The sequence below is a fragment of the Channa argus genome, chromosome 12 (genome assembly GCF_033026475.1).
Source record: "Channa argus isolate prfri chromosome 12, Channa argus male v1.0, whole genome shotgun sequence".
NCBI classification, from domain to species: Eukaryota; Metazoa; Chordata; class Actinopteri; order Anabantiformes; family Channidae; genus Channa; species Channa argus.
In genome coordinates, this window is record NC_090208.1 from 13,211,402 (window position 1) to 13,234,353 (window position 22,952).

Consider the following 22,952-nt stretch of genomic DNA (forward strand, 5'->3'; position numbering starts at 1 on the left):
CTTGCCCATCTCTCTACTAAGACAAGATGTTAGGGTCAGCAGATTGATAGCATGTAGTTGTTTGCAGGGTAGGTTCCTTGTGCTGTTCTTGTAAATGCAGTTTATATAGCTTTGTCCATAAGATACATATGATAAAAAGTTTAAAAATGAATTTGAGTATACATGCAATGTAAAATACAGTCTATAAAGACACTGCTTTGAAGGTTAAACCTGATCTTAATGTCTAAATTATAATTAAAAATAGATGTTTCTGATGTTACAGTTTATTCCAGAAATGTGTCATACTAATGTACATTTCTATTATGTAGTTTACTCCATATCCAAATCCCAGCCTTAAAAATCACCATAGACAACTCTAAAACTGTTTCAACAAAACACAATTCCTTTTAGGAAGGGAGATTTAAATGCAGGACTATGATATTGGACTGCATTCATTTTAGTTTGGTATATGAAAGGAAAACTGGTCCAATGTGACCTGTGAAATAGGCACGGTGGGAAATATTAAACTAATCACATATTAGACCACTGTCTTTCCCAAAACAGCAGACACACATCATGCACAATGTTTTGCAATGACACTTTCCTATGTTTTTGAACCGAGCTTTAAAGAATAAATGGAAAATATAAATTAGGTTACTATATTCAAATGAAATACTTTTTGGATAATTTTAACTGATACTTGGGTGATCGTGGGCATCTGAGACATAAACTGAAATAGAATTCATGGCAGGTTTGTTGGAGTTATCATCATCATGTGTTCACATAGGTAGAAATAAATAGAACTGAGGATATAAATAAAAGTGTCATTAAAAATTAAGCATTAAATATATGTTATTTGTTGGTGTTTATATGCTTTGTATATGTCTGTGACAGTAATATAAATTACTACAGGTGTGATAAAAAAACAATGGATTTTGGAAGAGTGTTATTCAGTTTACTGATCATTACAGGTAAGTTAACTTAAATTATTGCTATTTACATTTTTCTAGCATGACCTGAAATAATATTTGTAGTCTTAATTGCAATTTTGATTTAACGACAGTAACATGCAGCACTCAAGACTCTACAGGTACAACAACAACAACTGAAACAAACACAACTGAGACATCCACAAGCACCACAGCTGAGACACCCACAACAACAACTGAGACAACAACAACCACCACAACTGAAACCACCACAGCCACTGACACACCCAGAACAACCACAACTGAAAAAACCACAACAACTGAGACACCAACAACCACAACTGAAACAACAACAACTGACACACGCACAACAACAACTGAGAAAGCAACAACCACCACAACAGAAACAACAACAACTGAGACACCTACAACAACCACAATTGACACAACCACAACAATCACAGCTGAGACACCCACAACAACTGACACACCCACAACAACAACTGAGACAACAACAACCACCACAACTGAAACCACCACAACCACTGAGACACCCACAACAACCACAACTGAAACGACCACAACTGAGACACCAACAACAACCACAACTGAGACACCCAAAACAACCACAGCTGAAACAACCACAACAACAACTGACACAACCAAAACAACCACAACTGAAAAAACCACAACTACTGACACACCCACAACAACCACAACTGAAACAACCACAACAACTGACACACCCACAACAAACACAACTGAAACCACCACAACCACTGAGACTCTCACAACAACCACAACTGAAACAACCACAACTGAGACACCAACAAGAACCACAACTGAGACACCCAAAACAACCACAACTGAGACACCCACAACAACAACTGACACACCCACAACAACCACAGCTGAAACAACCACAACAACAACTGACACACCCACAACAACCACAATTGAAACAACCACAACTACTGACACACCCACAACAACCACAACTGAAACAACCACAACAACTGACACACCCACAACAACCACAACTGAAACCACCACAACCACTGAGACTCTCACAACAATCACAACTGAAACAAACACAGCTGAGACACCCACAACAACAACTGAGACAACAACAACCACCACAACTGAAACCACCACAGCCACTGACACACCCACAACAACCACAACTGAAAAAACCACAACAACTGAGACACCAACAACCACAACTGAAACAACAGCAACTGACACACACACAACAACAACTGAGAAAGCAACAACCATCACAACAGAAACAACAACAACTGAGACACCGACAACAACCACAACTGAAACAACCACAACTGACATACCAACAACAATCACAACTGAAACAACAACTGAGACACCCGAAACACCCACATCTGAAAAAACCACAACTGAGACACCAACAACCACAACTGAAACAACAACAACTGACACACCCACAACAACCACAGCTGAAACAACCACAACACCTGACACACTCACAACAACTGAGAAAGTAACAACCACCACAACAGAAACAACAACAACTGAGACACCCACAACAACCACAACTGAAAAAACCACAACAATCACAGCTGAGACACCCACAACAACTGACACACCCACAACAACAACTGAGACAACAACAACCACCACAACTGAAACCACCACAACCACTGAGACTCCCACAACAGCCACAACCGAAACAACCACAACTGAAACACCAACAACTACAACTGAGACACCCAAAACAACCACAACTGAGACACCCACAACAACAACTGACACACCCACAACTGAAACAACCACAACTGAGATACCAACAACAACCACAACTGAAAAAACAACTGAGACACCCGAGACAACCACAACTGAAACAAACACAGCTGAGACACCCACAATAACAACTGAGACAACAACAACCACCACAATTGAAACCACCACAACCACTGAGACTCTCACAACAACCACAACTGAAACAAACACAGCTGAGACACCCACAACAACAACTGAGACAACAACAACCACCACAACTGAAACCACCACAGCCACTGACACACCCACAACAACCACAACTGAAAAAACCACAACAACTGAGACACCAACAACCACAACTGAAACAACAGCAACTGACACACACACAACAACAACTGAGAAAGCAACAACCATCACAACAGAAACAACAACAACTGAGACACCGACAACAACCACAACTGAAACAACCACAACTGACATACCAACAACAATCACAACTGAAACAACAACTGAGACACCCGAAACACCCACATCTGAAAAAACCACAACTGAGACACCAACAACCACAACTGAAACAACAACAACTGACACACCCACAACAACCACAGCTGAAACAACCACAACACCTGACACACTCACAACAACTGAGAAAGTAACAACCACCACAACAGAAACAACAACAACTGAGACACCCACAACAACCACAACTGAAAAAACCACAACAATCACAGCTGAGACACCCACAACAACTGACACACCCACAACAACTGAGACAACAACAACCACCACAACTGAAACCACCACAACCACTGAGACTCCCACAACAGCCACAACCGAAACAACCACAACTGAAACACCAACAACTACAACTGAGACACCCAAAACAACCACAACTGAGACACCCACAACAACAACTGACACACCCACAACTGAAACAACCACAACTGAGATACCAACAACAACCACAACTGAAAAAACAACTGAGACACCCGAGACAACCACAACTGAAACAAACACAGCTGAGACACCCACAATAACAACTGAGACAACAACAACCACCACAATTGAAACCACCACAACCACTGACACACCCACAACAACCACAACTGAAACCATCACAACCACCGAGACACCGACAACAACCACAACTGAGACACCCACAACAACAACTGAAACACCCACAACAACCATAGCTGAAACAACCACAACAACAACTGACACACCCACAACAACCACACCTGAAACAACCACAATAACTGAGACTCTCACAACAACCACAACTGAAACAACCACAACTGAGATACCAACAACAATCACAACTGAAACAACAACTGAGACACCAACAACCACAACTGAAACAACCACAACACCTGACACACTCACAACAACTGAGAAAGTAACAACGACCACAACAGAAACAAAAACAACTGAGACACCCACAACAACCACAACTGAGACACCCACAACAACAACTGAGACAACAACAACCACCACAACTAAAACCACCACAACCACTGAGACTCCCACAACAGCCACAACCGAAACAACCACAACTGAAACACCAACAACAACTACAACTGAGACACCCACAACAACCACAACTGAAACAACCACAACAATCACAGCTGAAACAACCACAACAGCAACTGACACACCCACAACAAACACAACTGAAACAACCACATCAACTGACACACCCACAACAACCACAACTGAAACCACCACAACCACTGAGACTCCCACAACAACCACAACTGAAACAACAACTGAGACACCCGAAACAACCACAACTGAAAAAACCAGAACAATATCTGAGACACCAACAACCAAAACTGAAACAACAACAACTGACACACCCACAACAACAACTGAGAAAGCAACAACCACCACAACAGAAACAACAACAACTGAGACACCAACAACAACCAAAACTGAAACAACAACTGAGACACCCAAAACAACCACAATTGAAACAACCACAACTACTGACACACCCACAACAACCACAACTGAAACAACCACAACAACTGACACACCCACAACAACCACAACTGAAACCACCACAACCACTGAGACTCTCACAACAACCACAACTGAAACAAACACAGCTCAGACACCCACAACAAAAACTGAGACAACAACAACCACCACAACTGAAACCCCCACAGCCACTGACACACCCACAAGAACCACAACTGAAAAAACCACAACAACTGAGACACCAACAACCACAACTGAAACAACAACAACTGAGACGCTCACAACAACAACTGAGAAAGCAACAACCACCACAACAGAAACAACAACAACTGAGACAACTACAACAACCACAACTGAAACAACCACAACTGAGATACCAACAACAATCACAACTGAAACAACAACTGAGACACCCGAAACAACCACAACTGAAAAAAACACAACTGAGACACCAACAACTACAACTGAAACAACAACAACGGACACACCCACAACAACCACAGCTGAAAAAACCACAACACCTGACACACTCACAACAACTGAGAAAGTAACAACCACCACAACAAAAGCAACAACAACTGAGACACCCACAACAACCACAACTGAGAAAGCAACAACCACCACAACAGAAACAACAACAACTGAGACACCAACAACAACCAAAACTGAAACAACAACTGAGACACCCAAAACAACCACAATTGAAACAACCACAACTACTGACACACCCACAACAACCACAACTGAAACAACCACAACAACTGACACACCCACAACAACCACAACTGAAACCACCACAACCACTGAGACTCTCACAACAACCACAACTGAAACAAACACAGCTCAGACACCCACAACAAAAACTGAGACAACAACAACCACCACAACTGAAACCCCCACAGCCACTGACACACCCACAAGAACCACAACTGAAAAAACCACAACAACTGAGACACCAACAACCACAACTGAAACAACAACAACTGAGACGCTCACAACAACAACTGAGAAAGCAACAACCACCACAACAGAAACAACAACAACTGAGACAACTACAACAACCACAACTGAAACAACCACAACTGAGATACCAACAACAATCACAACTGAAACAACAACTGAGACACCCGAAACAACCACAACTGAAAAAAACACAACTGAGACACCAACAACTACAACTGAAACAACAACAACGGACACACCCACAACAACCACAGCTGAAAAAACCACAACACCTGACACACTCACAACAACTGAGAAAGTAACAACCACCACAACAAAAGCAACAACAACTGAGACACCCACAACAACCACAACTGAGACACCCACAACAACCACAACTGAAAAAACCACAACAATCACAGCTGGCACACCCACAACAACAAGTGAGACAACAACAACCACCACAACTAAAACCACCACAACCACTGAGACTCCCACAACAGCCACAACCGAAACAACCACAACTGAAACACCAACAACAACTACAACTGAGACACCCACAACAACCACAACTGAAACAACCACAACAATCACAGCTGAAACAACCACAACAGCAACTGACACACCCACAACAAACACAACTGAAACAACCACATCAACTGACACACCCACAACAACCACAACTGAAACCACCACAACCACTGAGACTCCCACAACAACCACAACTGAAACAACAACTGAGACACCCGAAACAACCACAACTGAAAAAACCAGAACAATATCTGAGACACCAACAACCAAAACTGAAACAACAACAACTGACACACCCACAACAACAACTGAGAAAGCAACAACCACCACAACAGAAACAACAACAACTGAGACACCAACAACAACCAAAACTGAAACAACAACTGAGACACCCAAAACAACCACAATTGAAACAACCACAACTACTGACACACCCACAACAACCACAACTGAAACAACCACAACAACTGACACACCCACAACAACCACAACTGAAACCACCACAACCACTGAGACTCTCACAACAACCACAACTGAAACAAACACAGCTCAGACACCCACAACAAAAACTGAGACAACAACAACCACCACAACTGAAACCCCCACAGCCACTGACACACCCACAAGAACCACAACTGAAAAAACCACAACAACTGAGACACCAACAACCACAACTGAAACAACAACAACTGAGACGCTCACAACAACAACTGAGAAAGCAACAACCACCACAACAGAAACAACAACAACTGAGACAACTACAACAACCACAACTGAAACAACCACAACTGAGATACCAACAACAATCACAACTGAAACAACAACTGAGACACCCGAAACAACCACAACTGAAAAAAACACAACTGAGACACCAACAACTACAACTGAAACAACAACAACGGACACACCCACAACAACCACAGCTGAAACAACCACAACACCTGACACACTCACAACAACTGAGAAAGTAACAACCACCACAACAAAAGCAACAACAACTGAGACACCCACAACAACCACAACTGAGACACCCACAACAACCACAACTGAAAAAACCACAACAATCACAGCTGGCACACCCACAACAACAAGTGAGACAACAACAACCACCACAACTGAAACCACCACAACCACTGAGACTCCCACAACAGCCACAACCGAAACAACCACAACTGAAACACCAACAACTACAACTGAGACACCCAAAACAACGACAACTAAGACACCCACAACAACAAGTGACACACCCACAACAACCACAACTGAAACAACCACAACAACTGACACACCCACAACAACCACAACTGAAACCACCAAAACCACTAAGGCTCCCACAACAACCACAACTGAAACAACCACAACTGAGATACCAACAACAACCACAACTGAAAAAACAACTGAGACACCCGAAACAACCACAACTGAAACAAACACAGCTGAGACACCCACAATAACAACTGAGACAACAACAACCACCACAACTGAAACCATCACAACCACCGAGACACCGACAACAACCACAACTGAGAGACCCACAACAACAACTGACACACCCACAACAACCACAACTGAAACAACCACAACAACTGACACACCCACAACAACCACAACTGAAACCACCAAAACCACTAAGGCTCCCACAACAACCACAACAGAAACAACAACAACTGAGATACCAACAACAACCACAACTGAAACAACAACTGAGGTACCCGAAACAACCACAACTGAAAAAACCAGAACAATATCTGAGACACCAACAACCACAACTGAAACAACAACAACTGACACACCCACAACAACAACTGAGAAAGCAACAACCACCACAACAGAAACAACAACAACTGAGACACCAACAACAACCAAAACTGAAACAACAACTGAGACACCCAAAACAACCACAATTGAAACAACCACAACTACTGACACACCCACAACAACCACAACTGAAACAACCACAACCACTGAGACTCTCACAACAACCACAACTGAAACAAACACAGCTGAGACACCCACAACAACAACTGAGACAACAACAACCACCACAACTGAAACCACCACAGCCACTGACACACCCACAATAACCACAACTGAAAAAAACACAACAACTGAGACACCAACAACCACAACTGAAACAACAACAACTGACACACTCACAACAACAACTGAGAAAGCAACAACCACCACAACAGAAACAACAACAACTGAGACACCTACAACAACCACAACTAAAACAACCACAACTGAGATACCAACAACAATCACAACTGAAACAACAACTGAGACACCCGAAACAACCACAACTGAAAAAACCACAACTGAGATACCAACAACAATCACAACTGAAACAACAACTGAGACACCAACAACCACAGCTGAAACAACCACAACACCTGACACACTCACAACAACTGAGAAAGTAACAACCACCACAACAGAAACAACAACAACTGAGACACCCACAACAACCACAACTGAGACACCCACAACAACCACAACTGAAACAACCACAACAATCACAGCTGAGACACCCACAACAACAACTGAGACAACAACCACCACAACTGAAACCACCACAACCACTGAGACTCCCACAACAGCCACAACCGAAAAACCCACAACTGAAACACCAACAACTACAACTGAGACACCCAAAACAACCACAACTGAGACACCCACAACAACAACTGACACACCTACAACAACCACAACTGAAACAACCACAAGAACTGACACAACCACAACTGAAACCACCACAACCACTGAGACTCCCACAACAACCACAACTGAAACAACCACAACTGAGATACCAACAACAACCACAACTGAAAAAACAACTGAGACACCCGAAACAACCACAACTGAAACAAACACAGCTGAGACACCCACAATAACAACTGAGACAACAACAACCACCACAACTGAAACCATCACAACCACTGACACACCCACAACAACCACAACGGAAACCATCACAACCACCGAGACACCGACAACAACCACAACTGAGACACCCACAACAACAACTGACACACCCACAACAACCACAGCTGAAACAACAACAACTGACACACCCACAACAACCACACCTGAAACAACCACAACAACTGACACAACCACAACGGAAACCACCACAACCACTGAGACTCTCACAACAACCACAACTGAAACCACCACAACTGAGATACCAACAACAATCACAACTGAAACAACAATTGAGACACCAACAACCACAACTGAAACAACCACGACACCTGACACACTCACAACAACTGAGAAAGTAACAACGACCACATCAGAAACAAAAACAACTGAGACACCCACAACAACCACAACTAAAACCACCACAACCACTGAGACTCCCACAACAGCCACAACCGAAACAACCACAACTGAAACACCAACAACAACTACAACTGAGACACCCACAACAACCACAACTGAAACAACCACAACAATCACAGCTGAGACACCCACAACAACAACTGAGACAACAGCAACCACCACAACTGAAACCACCACAACCACAGAGACTCCCACAACAGCCACAACCGAAACAACCACAACTGAAACACCAACAACAACTACAACTGAGACAGCCAAAACAACCGCAATTGAGACACCCACAACAGAAGCTGACACACCCACAACAACCACAACTGAAACAACCACAACAACTGACACACCCACAACAACCACAACTGAAACCACCACAACCACTGAGACTCCCACAACAACCACAACAGAAACAACAACACCTGAGATACCAACAACAACCACATTTGAAACAACAACTGAGACACCCGAAACAACCACAACTGAAACAACAACAACTGAAACAACAACAACTGACACACCCACAACAACAACTGAGAAAGCAACAACCACCACAACAGAAACAAAAACAACTGAGACACCAACAACAACCAAAACTGAAACAACAACTGAGACACCAACAACAACCAAAACTGAAACAACAACTGAGACACCCAAAACAACCACAATTGAAACAACAAGAACTGACACACCCACAACAACCACTCCGGAAACAAATACAACACTTGAGACACTCACAACAACAACTGAGAAAACAACAACCACCACAACAGAAACAACAACAACTGAGACACCCACAACAACCACAACTAAAACCACCACAACCACTGAGACTCCCACAACAGCCACAACCGAAACAACCACAACTGAAACACCAACAACAACTACAACTGAGACACCCACAACAACCACAACTGAAACAACCACAACAATCACAGCTGAGACACCCACAACAACAACTGAGACAACAGCAACCACCACAACTGAAACCACCACAACCACAGAGACTCCCACAACAGCCACAACCGAAACAACCACAACTGAAACACCAACAACAACTACAACTGAGACAGCCAAAACAACCGCAATTGAGACACCCACAACAGAAGCTGACACACCCACAACAACCACAACTGAAACAACCACAACAACTGACACACCCACAACAACCACAACTGAAACCACCACAACCACTGAGACTCCCACAACAACCACAACAGAAACAACAACACCTGAGATACCAACAACAACCACATTTGAAACAACAACTGAGACACCCGAAACAACCACAACTGAAACAACAACAACTGAAACAACAACAACTGACACACCCACAACAACAACTGAGAAAGCAACAACCACCACAACAGAAACAAAAACAACTGAGACACCAACAACAACCAAAACTGAAACAACAACTGAGACACCAACAACAACCAAAACTGAAACAACAACTGAGACACCCAAAACAACCACAATTGAAACAACAAGAACTGACACACCCACAACAACCACTCCGGAAACAAATACAACACTTGAGACACTCACAACAACAACTGAGAAAACAACAACCACCACAACAGAAACAACAACAACTGAGACACCAACAACAACCAAAACTGAAACAACAACTGAGACACCAACAACAACCACAACTGAAACACAAACAACTGAGAAACCCACAACAACCACAACTGAGACAACCACAACTGAAACAACAACAACTGAGACAATAACAACCACCATAACTGAAACCACCACAACCACTGAGAATCCCACAACAACCACAACTGAAACAACCACAACAATCACAGCTGAGACACCCACAACAACTGAAACAACATCTGAGACAATAACAACCAGCACAACTGAGACACCCACAACAACCACAACTGAGAGACCCACAACAACAACTGACACACCCCCAACAACCATAGCTGAAACAACCACAACAACAACTGACACACCCACAACAACCACAACTGAAACAACCAAAACAAAAACTGAGACACCAACAACAACCACAACTGAAACAACAACTGAGACACCCACAACAACCACAACTGAGACACCCACAACAACCACAACTGAGACACCCACAACAACAACAACTGATACACCCACAACACAAACTGACAGACCCAAAACCACAACTGAAACAACAACAACTGAGACAATAACAACCACAACTGAAACAACCACAACTGAGACTCCCACAATAACCACAACTGAAACAACAACAAGTGACACACCGACAACAACCACAAATGAGACACCCACAACAACTACTGACACACCCACAACAACAACAACTGAAACTACAAGAACTGTGACACCCTCAACAACCACACCTGAAACAACAACAACTGAGACACCCACAACAACAACAACTGACACACCCACAACAACAACAACTGAAACTGCAACAACTGTGACACCCACAACAACCACAACTGAAACAACAACAACTGAAACACCCACAACAACCACAGCTGAGACACCCAAAACAACAACTGAGACACCAACAACAACCACAACTGTAACAACAACAACTGAGACACCAACAACAACAACTGACACACCCACAACAACCACAAATGAAACAACAACAACTGTGATACCCACAACAACCACAACTGAAACAACAACAACTGAGACACCCACAACAACCACAACTGAGACACCCACAACAACCACAGCTGAGACACCCACAAGAACAACTGACACACCCAAAACCACAACTGAAATAACTGAGACAATAACAACCACAACTGAAACATCAACAACTGAGACACCCACAACAACCACAGCTGAGACACCCACAACAACAACTGACACACCCACAACAACAACTGAGACACCAACAACAACTATAACTGAAACAACAACAACTGTGACACCCACAACATCCACAACTGAAACAACAACAACTGAGACTCCCACAACAACCACAACTGAGACACCCACAACAACCACAGCTGAGACACCCACAACAACAACTGACACACCCACAATAACCACAGCTGAGACTCCCACAATAACCACAACTGAAACAACAACAACTGACACACCGACAACAACCACAAATGAGACACCCACAACAACTACTGAAACTACAACAACTGAAACACCCACAACAAAAACAACTGACACACCCACAACAACAACTGACACACCCTCCACAACCACGAATGAAACGACAACAACTGACAAACCCACAACAACAACAACTGAGACACCGACAACAACCACAACTGAGACACCCACAACAACAACTGACACACCCAAAACCACAACTGAAATAATAACTGAGACAATAACAACCACAACTGAAACAACAACAACTGAGTCACCCACAACAACCACAGCTGTGACACCCACAACAACTGACACACCCACGACATCAACTGAGACACCAACAACAACCACAACTGAATCAACAACAACTGAAACACCCACAACTGAGACTCCCACAATAACCACAACTGAAACAACAACAAGTGACACACCGACAACAACCACAAATGAGACACCCACAACAACTACTGACACACCCACAACAACAACAACTGAAACTACAAGAACTGTGACACCCTCAACAACCACACCTGAAACAACAACAACTGAGACACCCACAACAACAACAACTGACACACCCACAACAACAACAACTGAAACTGCAACAACTGTGACACCCACAACAACCACAACTGAAACAACAACAACTGAAACACCCACAACAACCACAGCTGAGACACCCAAAACAACAACTGAGACACCAACAACAACCACAACTGTAACAACAACAACTGAGACACCCACAACAACAACTGACACACCCACAACAACCACAAATGAAACAACAACAACTGTGATACCCACAACAACCACAACTGAAACAACAACAACTGAGACACCCACAACAACCACAACTGAGACACCCACAACAACCACAACTGAGACACCCACAAGAACAACTGACACACCCAAAACCACAACTGAAATAACTGAGACAATAACAACCACAACTGAAACATCAACAACTGAGACACCCACAACAACCACAGCTGAGACACCCACAACAACAACTGACACACCCACAGCAACAACTGAGACACCAACAACAACTATAACTGAAACAACAACAACTGTGACACCCACAACATCCACAACTGAAACAACAACAACTGAGACTCCCACAACAACCACAACTGAGACACCCACAACAACCACAGCTGAGACACCCACAACAACAACTGACACACCCACAATAACCACAGCTGAGACTCCCACAATAACCACAACTGAAACAACAACAACTGACACACCGACAACAACCACAAATGAGACACCCACAACAACTACTGAAACTACAACAACTGAAACACCCACAACAAAAACAACTGACACACCCACAACAACAACTGACACACCCTCCACAACCACGAATGAAACGACAACAACTGACAAACCCACAACAACAACAACTGAGACACCGACAACAACCACAACTGAGACACCCACAACAACAACTGACACACCCAAAACCACAACTGAAATAACAACTGAGACAATAACAACCACAACTGAAACAACAACAACTGAGTCACCCACAACAACCACAGCTGTGACACCCACAACAACTGACACACCCACAACATCAACTGAGACACCAACAACAACCACAACTGAATCAACAACAACTGAAACACCCACAACAACCACAACTGAGACACAAACAACGACTGACACACCCACAACAACAACAACTAAAACTGCAAAAACTGTGACACCCACAACAACCACAACTAAGACACCCACAACAACCACAACTGAAACAACAACTGAGACACCCAGCACAACCAAAACTGAGATACCCACAACAACAACAACTTATACACCCACAACAACAACAACTGAAACTGCAACAACTGTGACACCCACAACAAAAACTGACATACCCAAAACCACAACTGAAACAAAAACAACTGTGACAACCACAACAACCACAAATGAAACAACAACAACTGACACACCCACAACAACAACAAATGAAACTGCAACAACTGTGACACCCACAACAACCACAACTGAAACAGGAACAACTGAGACACCCACAACAACCACAGATGAGACACCCAGAACAACAACTGACACACCCAAAACAACAACTGAGACACCAACAACAACCACAACTGAAACAACAACAACTGAGACACCCACAACAACCACAACTGAAACAACAGCAACTGAGACACCCACAACAACCACAATTGAGACACCCACAACAACAACAACTGATACACCCACAACAAAAACTGACATACCCAAAACCACAACTGAAACAACAACAACTGTGACAACCACAACAACCACACCTGAAACAACAACAACTGAGACACCCACAACAACAACTGACACACCCACAACAACCAAAGATGAAACAACAACAACTGACACACCCACAACAACAACAAATGAAACTGCAACAACTGTGACACCCACAACAACCACAACTGAGCCACCCACAATAAACACAGCTGAGACACCCACAACAATCACAACTGAAACAACAACAACTGTGACACCAACAACAACCACAACTGAAACAACAACAACTGAGTCACCCACAACAACCACAGCTGTGACAACCACAACAACTGACACACCCACAACAACAACTGAGATACCCACAACAACCACAACTGAGACACAAACAACAACTGACACACCCACAACAACAACAACTGAAACTGCAAAAACTGTGACACCCACAAAAACCACAACTGAGACACCCACAACAACCACAACTGAAACAGCAACTGAGACACCCACAACAACCACAATTGAGACACTCACAACAACAACAACTGAAACACCCACAACAAAAACTGACATACCCAAAACCACAACTGAAACAACAACAACTGAGACAATAACAACCACAACTGAAACATCAACAACTGACACACCTAAAAGCACAACTGAAACAAAAACAACTGAGACAATAACAACCACAACTGAAACATCAACAACTGAGACACCCACAACAAGCACAACTAAAACAACCACAACTGAGACTCCCACAATAACCACAACTGAAACAACAACAAGTGACACACCGACAACAACCACAAATGAGACACCCACAACAACTACTGACACACCCACAACAACAACAACTGAAACTACAACAACTGTGACAACCACAACAACCACACCTGAAACAACAACAACTGAGACACCCACAACAACAACTGACACACCCACAACAACCACAAATGAAACAACAACAACTGACACACCCACAACAACAACAAATGAAACTGCAACAACTGTGACACCCACAACAACCACAACTGAAACAGGAACAACTGAGACACCCACAACAACCACAACTGAGACACCCACAACAACCACAGCTGAGACACCCAGAACAACAACTGACACACCCAAAACAACAACTGAGACAGCAACAACAACCACAACTGAAACAACAACAACTGAGACACCCACAACAACCACAACTGAAACAACAGCAACTGAGACACCCACAACAACCACAACTGAGACACCCACAAGAACAACTGACACACCCAAAACCACAACTGAAACAACAACTGAGACAATAACAACCACAACTGAAACATCAACAACTGAGACACCCACAACAACCACAGCTGAGACACCCACAACAACAACTGAGACACGAACAACAACCATAACTGAAACAACAACAACTGTGACACCCACAACAACCACAACTGAAACAACAACAACTGAGATACCCGCAACAACCACAACTGAGACACCCACAACAACCACAGCTGAGACACCCACAACAACAACTGACACACCCACAACAACAACTGAGACACCAACAACAACCACAACTGAAACAACAACAACTGAAACACCCACAACAACAACAACTGACACACCCACAACAACCACAGCTGAGACTCCCACAATAACCACAACTGAAACAACAACAACTGACACACCGAAAACAACCACAAATGAGACACCCACAACAACTACTGAAACTACAACAACTGACACACACACACCAACAACTGACACACCCTCCACAACCACGAATGAAACGACAACAACTGACACACGCACAAAAACAACAACTGAGACACCCACAACAACCACATCTGAGACACCAACAACAACAACTGACACACCCAAAACCACAACTGAAATAACAACTGAGACAATAACAACCACAACTGAAACATCAACAACTGAGACACCCGCAACAACCACAACTGAGAAACCCACAACAACTACAGCTGAGACACCCACAACAACAACTGACACACCCACAACAATAACTGAGACACCAACAACAACCACAACTGAAACAACAACAACTGACACACCCACAACAACCACAAGTGAGACACCACCAACAAATGAAACAACAACAACTGACACACCCACAACAACAACAACTGAAACTGCAACAACTGTGTCACCCACAACAACCACAACTGAGACACCCACAACAACCACAACTGAAACAACAACATCTGAGACACCCACAACAACCACAACTGAGACACCCACAACTGAGACAATAACAACCACAACTGAAACATCAACAACTGAGACACCCACAACAATCACAACTGACACATCCACAACTACAACTGAAAAAACCACAACAACAACCACAACTGAAATAACAACGACTGAGACAACCACAACAACTAACACACCCACAACAACCACAACTGAAAAGACCACAACAACAACTGAGACACCAATAACAAACACAACTGAAACAACACCAACTGAGACACCAACAACAACAACAACTGAGACAACCATAACTGAGACACCCACACCAACAACTGACACACGCACAACAACCACAGCTGAAAAAACCACAACAACAATTGAAACACCCACAAAAACCACAACTGAGACACCAACAACAACCACCATAACTGAAACACCCACAACAACAACTGATACACCCCCAACCATAACTGAAAAAGCAACAACTCAGAAACCCACAACAACCACAACTGACACACCGACAACAACCACAAATGAGACACCCACAACAACTACTGAAACTACAACAACTGACACACACACACCAACAACTGACACACCCTCCACAACCACGAATGAAACGACAACAACTGACACACGCACAACAACAACAACTGAGACACCCACAACAACTACATCTGAGACACCCACAACAACAACTGACACACCCAAAACCACAACTGAAATAACAACTGAGACAATAACAACCACAACTGAAACATCAACAACTGAGACACCCGCAACAACCACAACTGAGAAACCCACAACTGTAACAACCATGAAAACTGAGTCACCCACAACAACCGCAACTGAGACAATCACAACAAGTGAGACACCCAGAACAACAAGTGAGACACCGACAACTACAATTGATGCACCCACAACAACCACAACTGAGAGACCTTCAACAACCTCAACTGAGACACCCACAAGTGAGACACCAACAACGTCCACAACAAGTGAGACACCAACAAAAACCACAACAGAGACACAGACAACCACAACCGAGACACCGACAACAACCACAATTGAAATGAAAACAACAGAAACACCCACAACAACAAGTGAGACACCAACAACAACTACAACCGAGATACCCACTATAACAACTGAAGCAACCACAACAACTGGGACACCCACAACAACCACAACTGAAACAACCACAACTGAAACAACAACCATAACAACTGAGACACCCACAACAACAAGTGAGACACCCACAACTACAACTAAGACACCCACAACAACCACAACTGAGACACTTTCAACAACCTCAACTGAGACACCCACAACTGAGACACCCACAAAAACCACAAATGAAACGACAACAACAACTGAAACACCCACAACAACCAAAAATGAGTCACTTTCAACAACCTCAAATGAGACACCCACAACAGAGACACCCACAAGTGTGACACCAACAACGTCCACAACAACCGAGACACCGACAACAACCAGAAATGAATCTACAACAACTGAAACACCCACAACAACAACCGAGATACCCACTATAACAACTGAAGCAACCACAACAACCACAACTGAGACACCCACAACAACCACAACTGAAACAACCATGACAACTGATACACCCACAACAACCGCAACTGAGACAACCACAACAACTGAGACACCCACAACTACAACTGAGACACCCACAACAACCACAACTGAAACAACCACAACAATTGAGATACCAACAACAAGTGAAATAACAACTGAAATTCCCACAACAACCACAACTTTAACTATCACACAAACTGAGACTCCATCATCCAACACAACCGAGACACCCACAACTGAAACACAGACAACAACCACAACTGAAACAACCACAACAATTGAGATACCAACAACAAGTGAAATAACAACTGAAATTCCCACAACAACCACAACTTTAACTATCACACAAACTGAGACTCCATCATCCAACACAACCGAGACACCCACAACTGAAACACAGATAACAACCACAAGTGAAAAATCCACAACAACTGAGACACCTACAACAATCACAACTGAAACTCTCACACCAACTGAGACTCCATTAACCACCACAACCGAGACACCCACAACTGAAACAACCACAACAACCACAAGTGAAACAACCACAACAACCGAGACAGCAACAACAACCACAACCGAGATACCCACAACTGAACCTGGCACAACAAAAAACACCACAACAGCAATATTTTTATCAACAACATCTACAACTGCAGCATCAAGTCTTGCCTCTACAATAGCTGCAGCAACATCTCCGGCCCCCACAACAGTTGCAACAGCAACAACACCTCCTCGAACTACAACAACAGCTGGAGCAACCACAATCAGTAGTTCTGTAACAACAACTACAACAATACCCACCACCATTAGTATTACTACTACCACTACTACTACTACTTCATTTCCCCCTGTAGTTGTGGATGTCACAGCAGTTTTGGTTGTAACATTTGTACCTGAACTCAGTGATAGAAACAGCCCTCAATTTAAGACTTTGGAAGTAAAAGTTGTACAAATGGTAGGTACAATTACAACATTTACATTTTTGTTTATTTCCCTAGGTCTGTCATTTGAGTCTCATGTTCTCAAATTACATATAAAGTATATATACATTTTCTGCATTGGCTTCCTTCCCACAGTGGTATGTCATCTACAAAAAAAAATATGGTGATCTTTTGGAGCAGGTCAATGTCAAGGAGTTTAGGTAAAAATATTTCAACCAATATGAACTGATGGTAATGTGATATTGACAATAATAATAGAATAATTATGCTGCAACACACATATAAATGATCTTGTTTGTGCAGAGTCTTTATTGCCAGAATGCGTGCATCTAATACTGAAGCAGTGGTGGAGGTTCATTTCAACAACACTGCTCCACCTGCAGATATCCCACAGGCTGATGCTGTAGCAAAAACACTAGTAGACGCTGTGTCTAACCCCAACAACACCTTCAACATCACAGTGGAGGCCGATTCCATCAAAGCAGCTTGTAAGTAATAGTCCTCACTGTCCTCACTAGTCCTCAATGTTACTCACTAATTACACTCACTAAAGTTTGCACTGTCTGTGTCATGAGTGTGTGTGTTTTATAATTTTTTTTTTAAATCCTAAATGAAATGTTTTTGTTGGCTTAATTAACAATATGAGATAATTACCTAGTAAGAAATGCCAAGGGTTCATTTTGTGATTTTTTTTTCCCACGGTCCAAAGACATGCATGGTTATTTAATATGTGACTCTAAATTGCCCGTAAGTGTGAATGTGAGTCTCAATGGTTGTCTGTTTGTGTATGTCTCCCTGTGTTGGCCCTGAAATAGACTAAAAACATGTCCAGGCTGTAGGCCACCTCTCGCTTACTAACAGCAGGGATAGGCTGCAGCCCCCTGCACTCCTGAGCAAGATAGGTGGTTAAAGATCTTGCAAATTTCATACTGTTTTATTCTTATTTCTTTACAGTTGTAAATTCTACATCAAGTGTAATGACAGAAGCACCCACTTTAAATACTACAATTGTAAGTCCTGCAAATACAACAAGTGAAACAACAGCTACGTCTGCTACCACAATCACAGCAACTGCCATTACAATTACGACTCTTACAAACACCTCATCTGCACCATCAACTACTACAACTGCCATGGCTATTACAACAGTGAATATGGTTTTCAAAACAAAGGAGACCTTTACAACTGATTTGTTGGATCTATCATCCCCAGCATCTATAAGTCGAACCTCACTAATTAACAGAACAGTAAGTATCTCTCTTAAGCCCTTTTCACATATAAACTTTGGACAATGTCTCCACAATTTGTGAAGAATCATATCTGGACCTTGCCTGGAGTTGTCATTTCAGGCATGTAACACATTACGGGAGTTGTGCAAGTCAGAAATGACATGGGAAAAAACTTTGCTTGATATCAGTGAGGTGTGGTGGCGGGTCATGCAGGAGATGATACAAATGACATGATACAAATATGCTGTAAGAAACACAATGTTTTCTTTACAGCACATTGAAGCTTCCCACTCATTTTCATTAAATCCTCGAGACAATGCGCTGCTCTTTCCACACTTGGACATTACCCAGATGTCATAGAGAAGTGTAAAATCTGGATAATGTTCTGGCCTTCTGACTTGGAAATTTGTGTTATCACATGAAGGTCCTCTGTATAAATGTTTCTAATTTCAGGGTGACAGTGCATATTTGACAGCAGTTTTAGAGAAATGTATGCATTGTAGGTGAATGAGAACATTTTACAAGTTACTAATAATATTTCTGTATTGTGGAAATTTGAACCTTTTTTGCATTTACATGGTCATAGTTTTTTTTTTTTTTTTTGCCAACACATTTATTATTTTTGCTTAACCTGCACACATCAAATTTACCTTCAGTGTTATGGATTTATACTGGTGAAAACAAGTCAATGATGTACAAAGGTGCCCCCACATGTATTTTTTTTGTGTTTGATGCTTTCTACTGCAATTAGAAATGAAGAGAAGAAGCACAAGCCATCAAAATAAATGTACTTACATTTAGTTTGCCTGTATTTCTACAGCTTGTGCCTGTCTACCAAAAAGCAATTTCTTCATTTCGCTTCTTGCAAGTGACTGGATACAGGTAATTTTCTATTGTTGTGTTGATAGAATCTTAAGAATATGGGTATTTAATTCCTATAAATAAAGAAGTATTGTTTGGTCATTTCTTTTGTAGTAATGGATCAATAAACAACTTTGTGAAGCTTGGATTCGAATCTACATCTGTTCCCAACAACAATGAAATTGGACAGGTTTTGATCAAAGCAGCTCCAAACATCACCACCTTCATCATTGACACCAACTCCATTTTTGTGAATGACACACGTAAGCAACACTAAATCTGCTTTGTCAATAACGAAAATGAAATAACCACTGTTTATGTTAAAATAATGTTTTGTTTTGTTTTCTCAACATTTACAGAGGTGTCATGCGGAGTAAGTCACAAGATCAGTCTCATCACTGCATCCTGCCTGGTGATGCTGTCATGGCTGCTGACAAACCAGCAATAGTGTCAGTTCTGATGTACATTTACTTTTAGTCATTTAGCAGACACTTTTATCCAAAGCGACATACAAGTGAGTTACAAGGCAAGCAAAAATCTAAGTCAAGGAGAAAACATTAAAGCAAAGTCCAATTAGAAAAATGTTTACATTTCATGAGATGCAAGTGCAAAAAAGAGCAGAAAGGAAGCTTATTAATTAATTTTTTTTTTATTTAGATTTAAGTGCATAGGAAGGTGCATAAGAGTTCTCTTTTCAGCAGTTTTTTCAATATTGGGAGTGAGTTTGCTGAGTGTGCAGAGTTTGGTAGCTCAACCTCTGTTAAGGTCCTTGGAATCCCATATATGAAGAGGACATTTGAACATATTCAGTGAATACAGATGGTATTTTGACTTGTGGACTAATTATGATATAAATTAAACCTACTAACATTTAAAGTGAACATATATTTCTTTGTACTTTTTAATATTACTCAATATTATTCATAATACCCTTTTAACACCCTGCAAGATCAATGTGGAGAGATGTTGATGACACTGTCAATGGTACAAAAATACTCTAGAGGTTTCTGAGTGAGACTTCTAATCAGTCACAGAAGACTGAACCTTGTGTGTCACATGCAAATGCAACATTATATAATGGAGATGCTACATGTTACAGCAGGAAATACTAAATGTTCAAAATGATGAGAACACAAAAATTAGCAAATATCCTTATATTACGAAGATTTTACTATCTACAGTGCTCATAAAATACAGAATATTGAATGTACTTCCATTAAAGGCTCTACGTATGGACTAACAAAATTTGTCTAATTATTTCTAACATCTTACTTTAACAAAATAAAAAAAGAAGCAAAAAAGAAAAAGAAATAAAAAACATAATTTTT

At 42.1% G+C, this 22,952-nt stretch overlaps 1 protein-coding gene across 1 annotated transcript; it reads left to right on the plus strand.

Annotated features, from left to right (window-relative positions):
• The first annotated feature begins 26 nt into the window (after positions 1–26).
• Positions 27–22,914, plus strand: LOC137137138 (mucin-3B-like). The gene is made up of 9 exons (XM_067523076.1): positions 27–34; positions 1,014–5,173; positions 5,273–19,548; positions 19,670–19,734; positions 19,838–20,022; positions 20,489–20,781; positions 21,584–21,645; positions 21,739–21,887; positions 21,984–22,914. The coding sequence occupies exons 1-9, from the start codon at positions 27–29 to the stop codon at positions 22,070–22,072; spliced, it is 19,287 nt and encodes a 6,428-aa protein (XP_067379177.1). The 3' UTR covers positions 22,073–22,914.
• Positions 22,915–22,952: the final 38 nt, after the last annotated feature.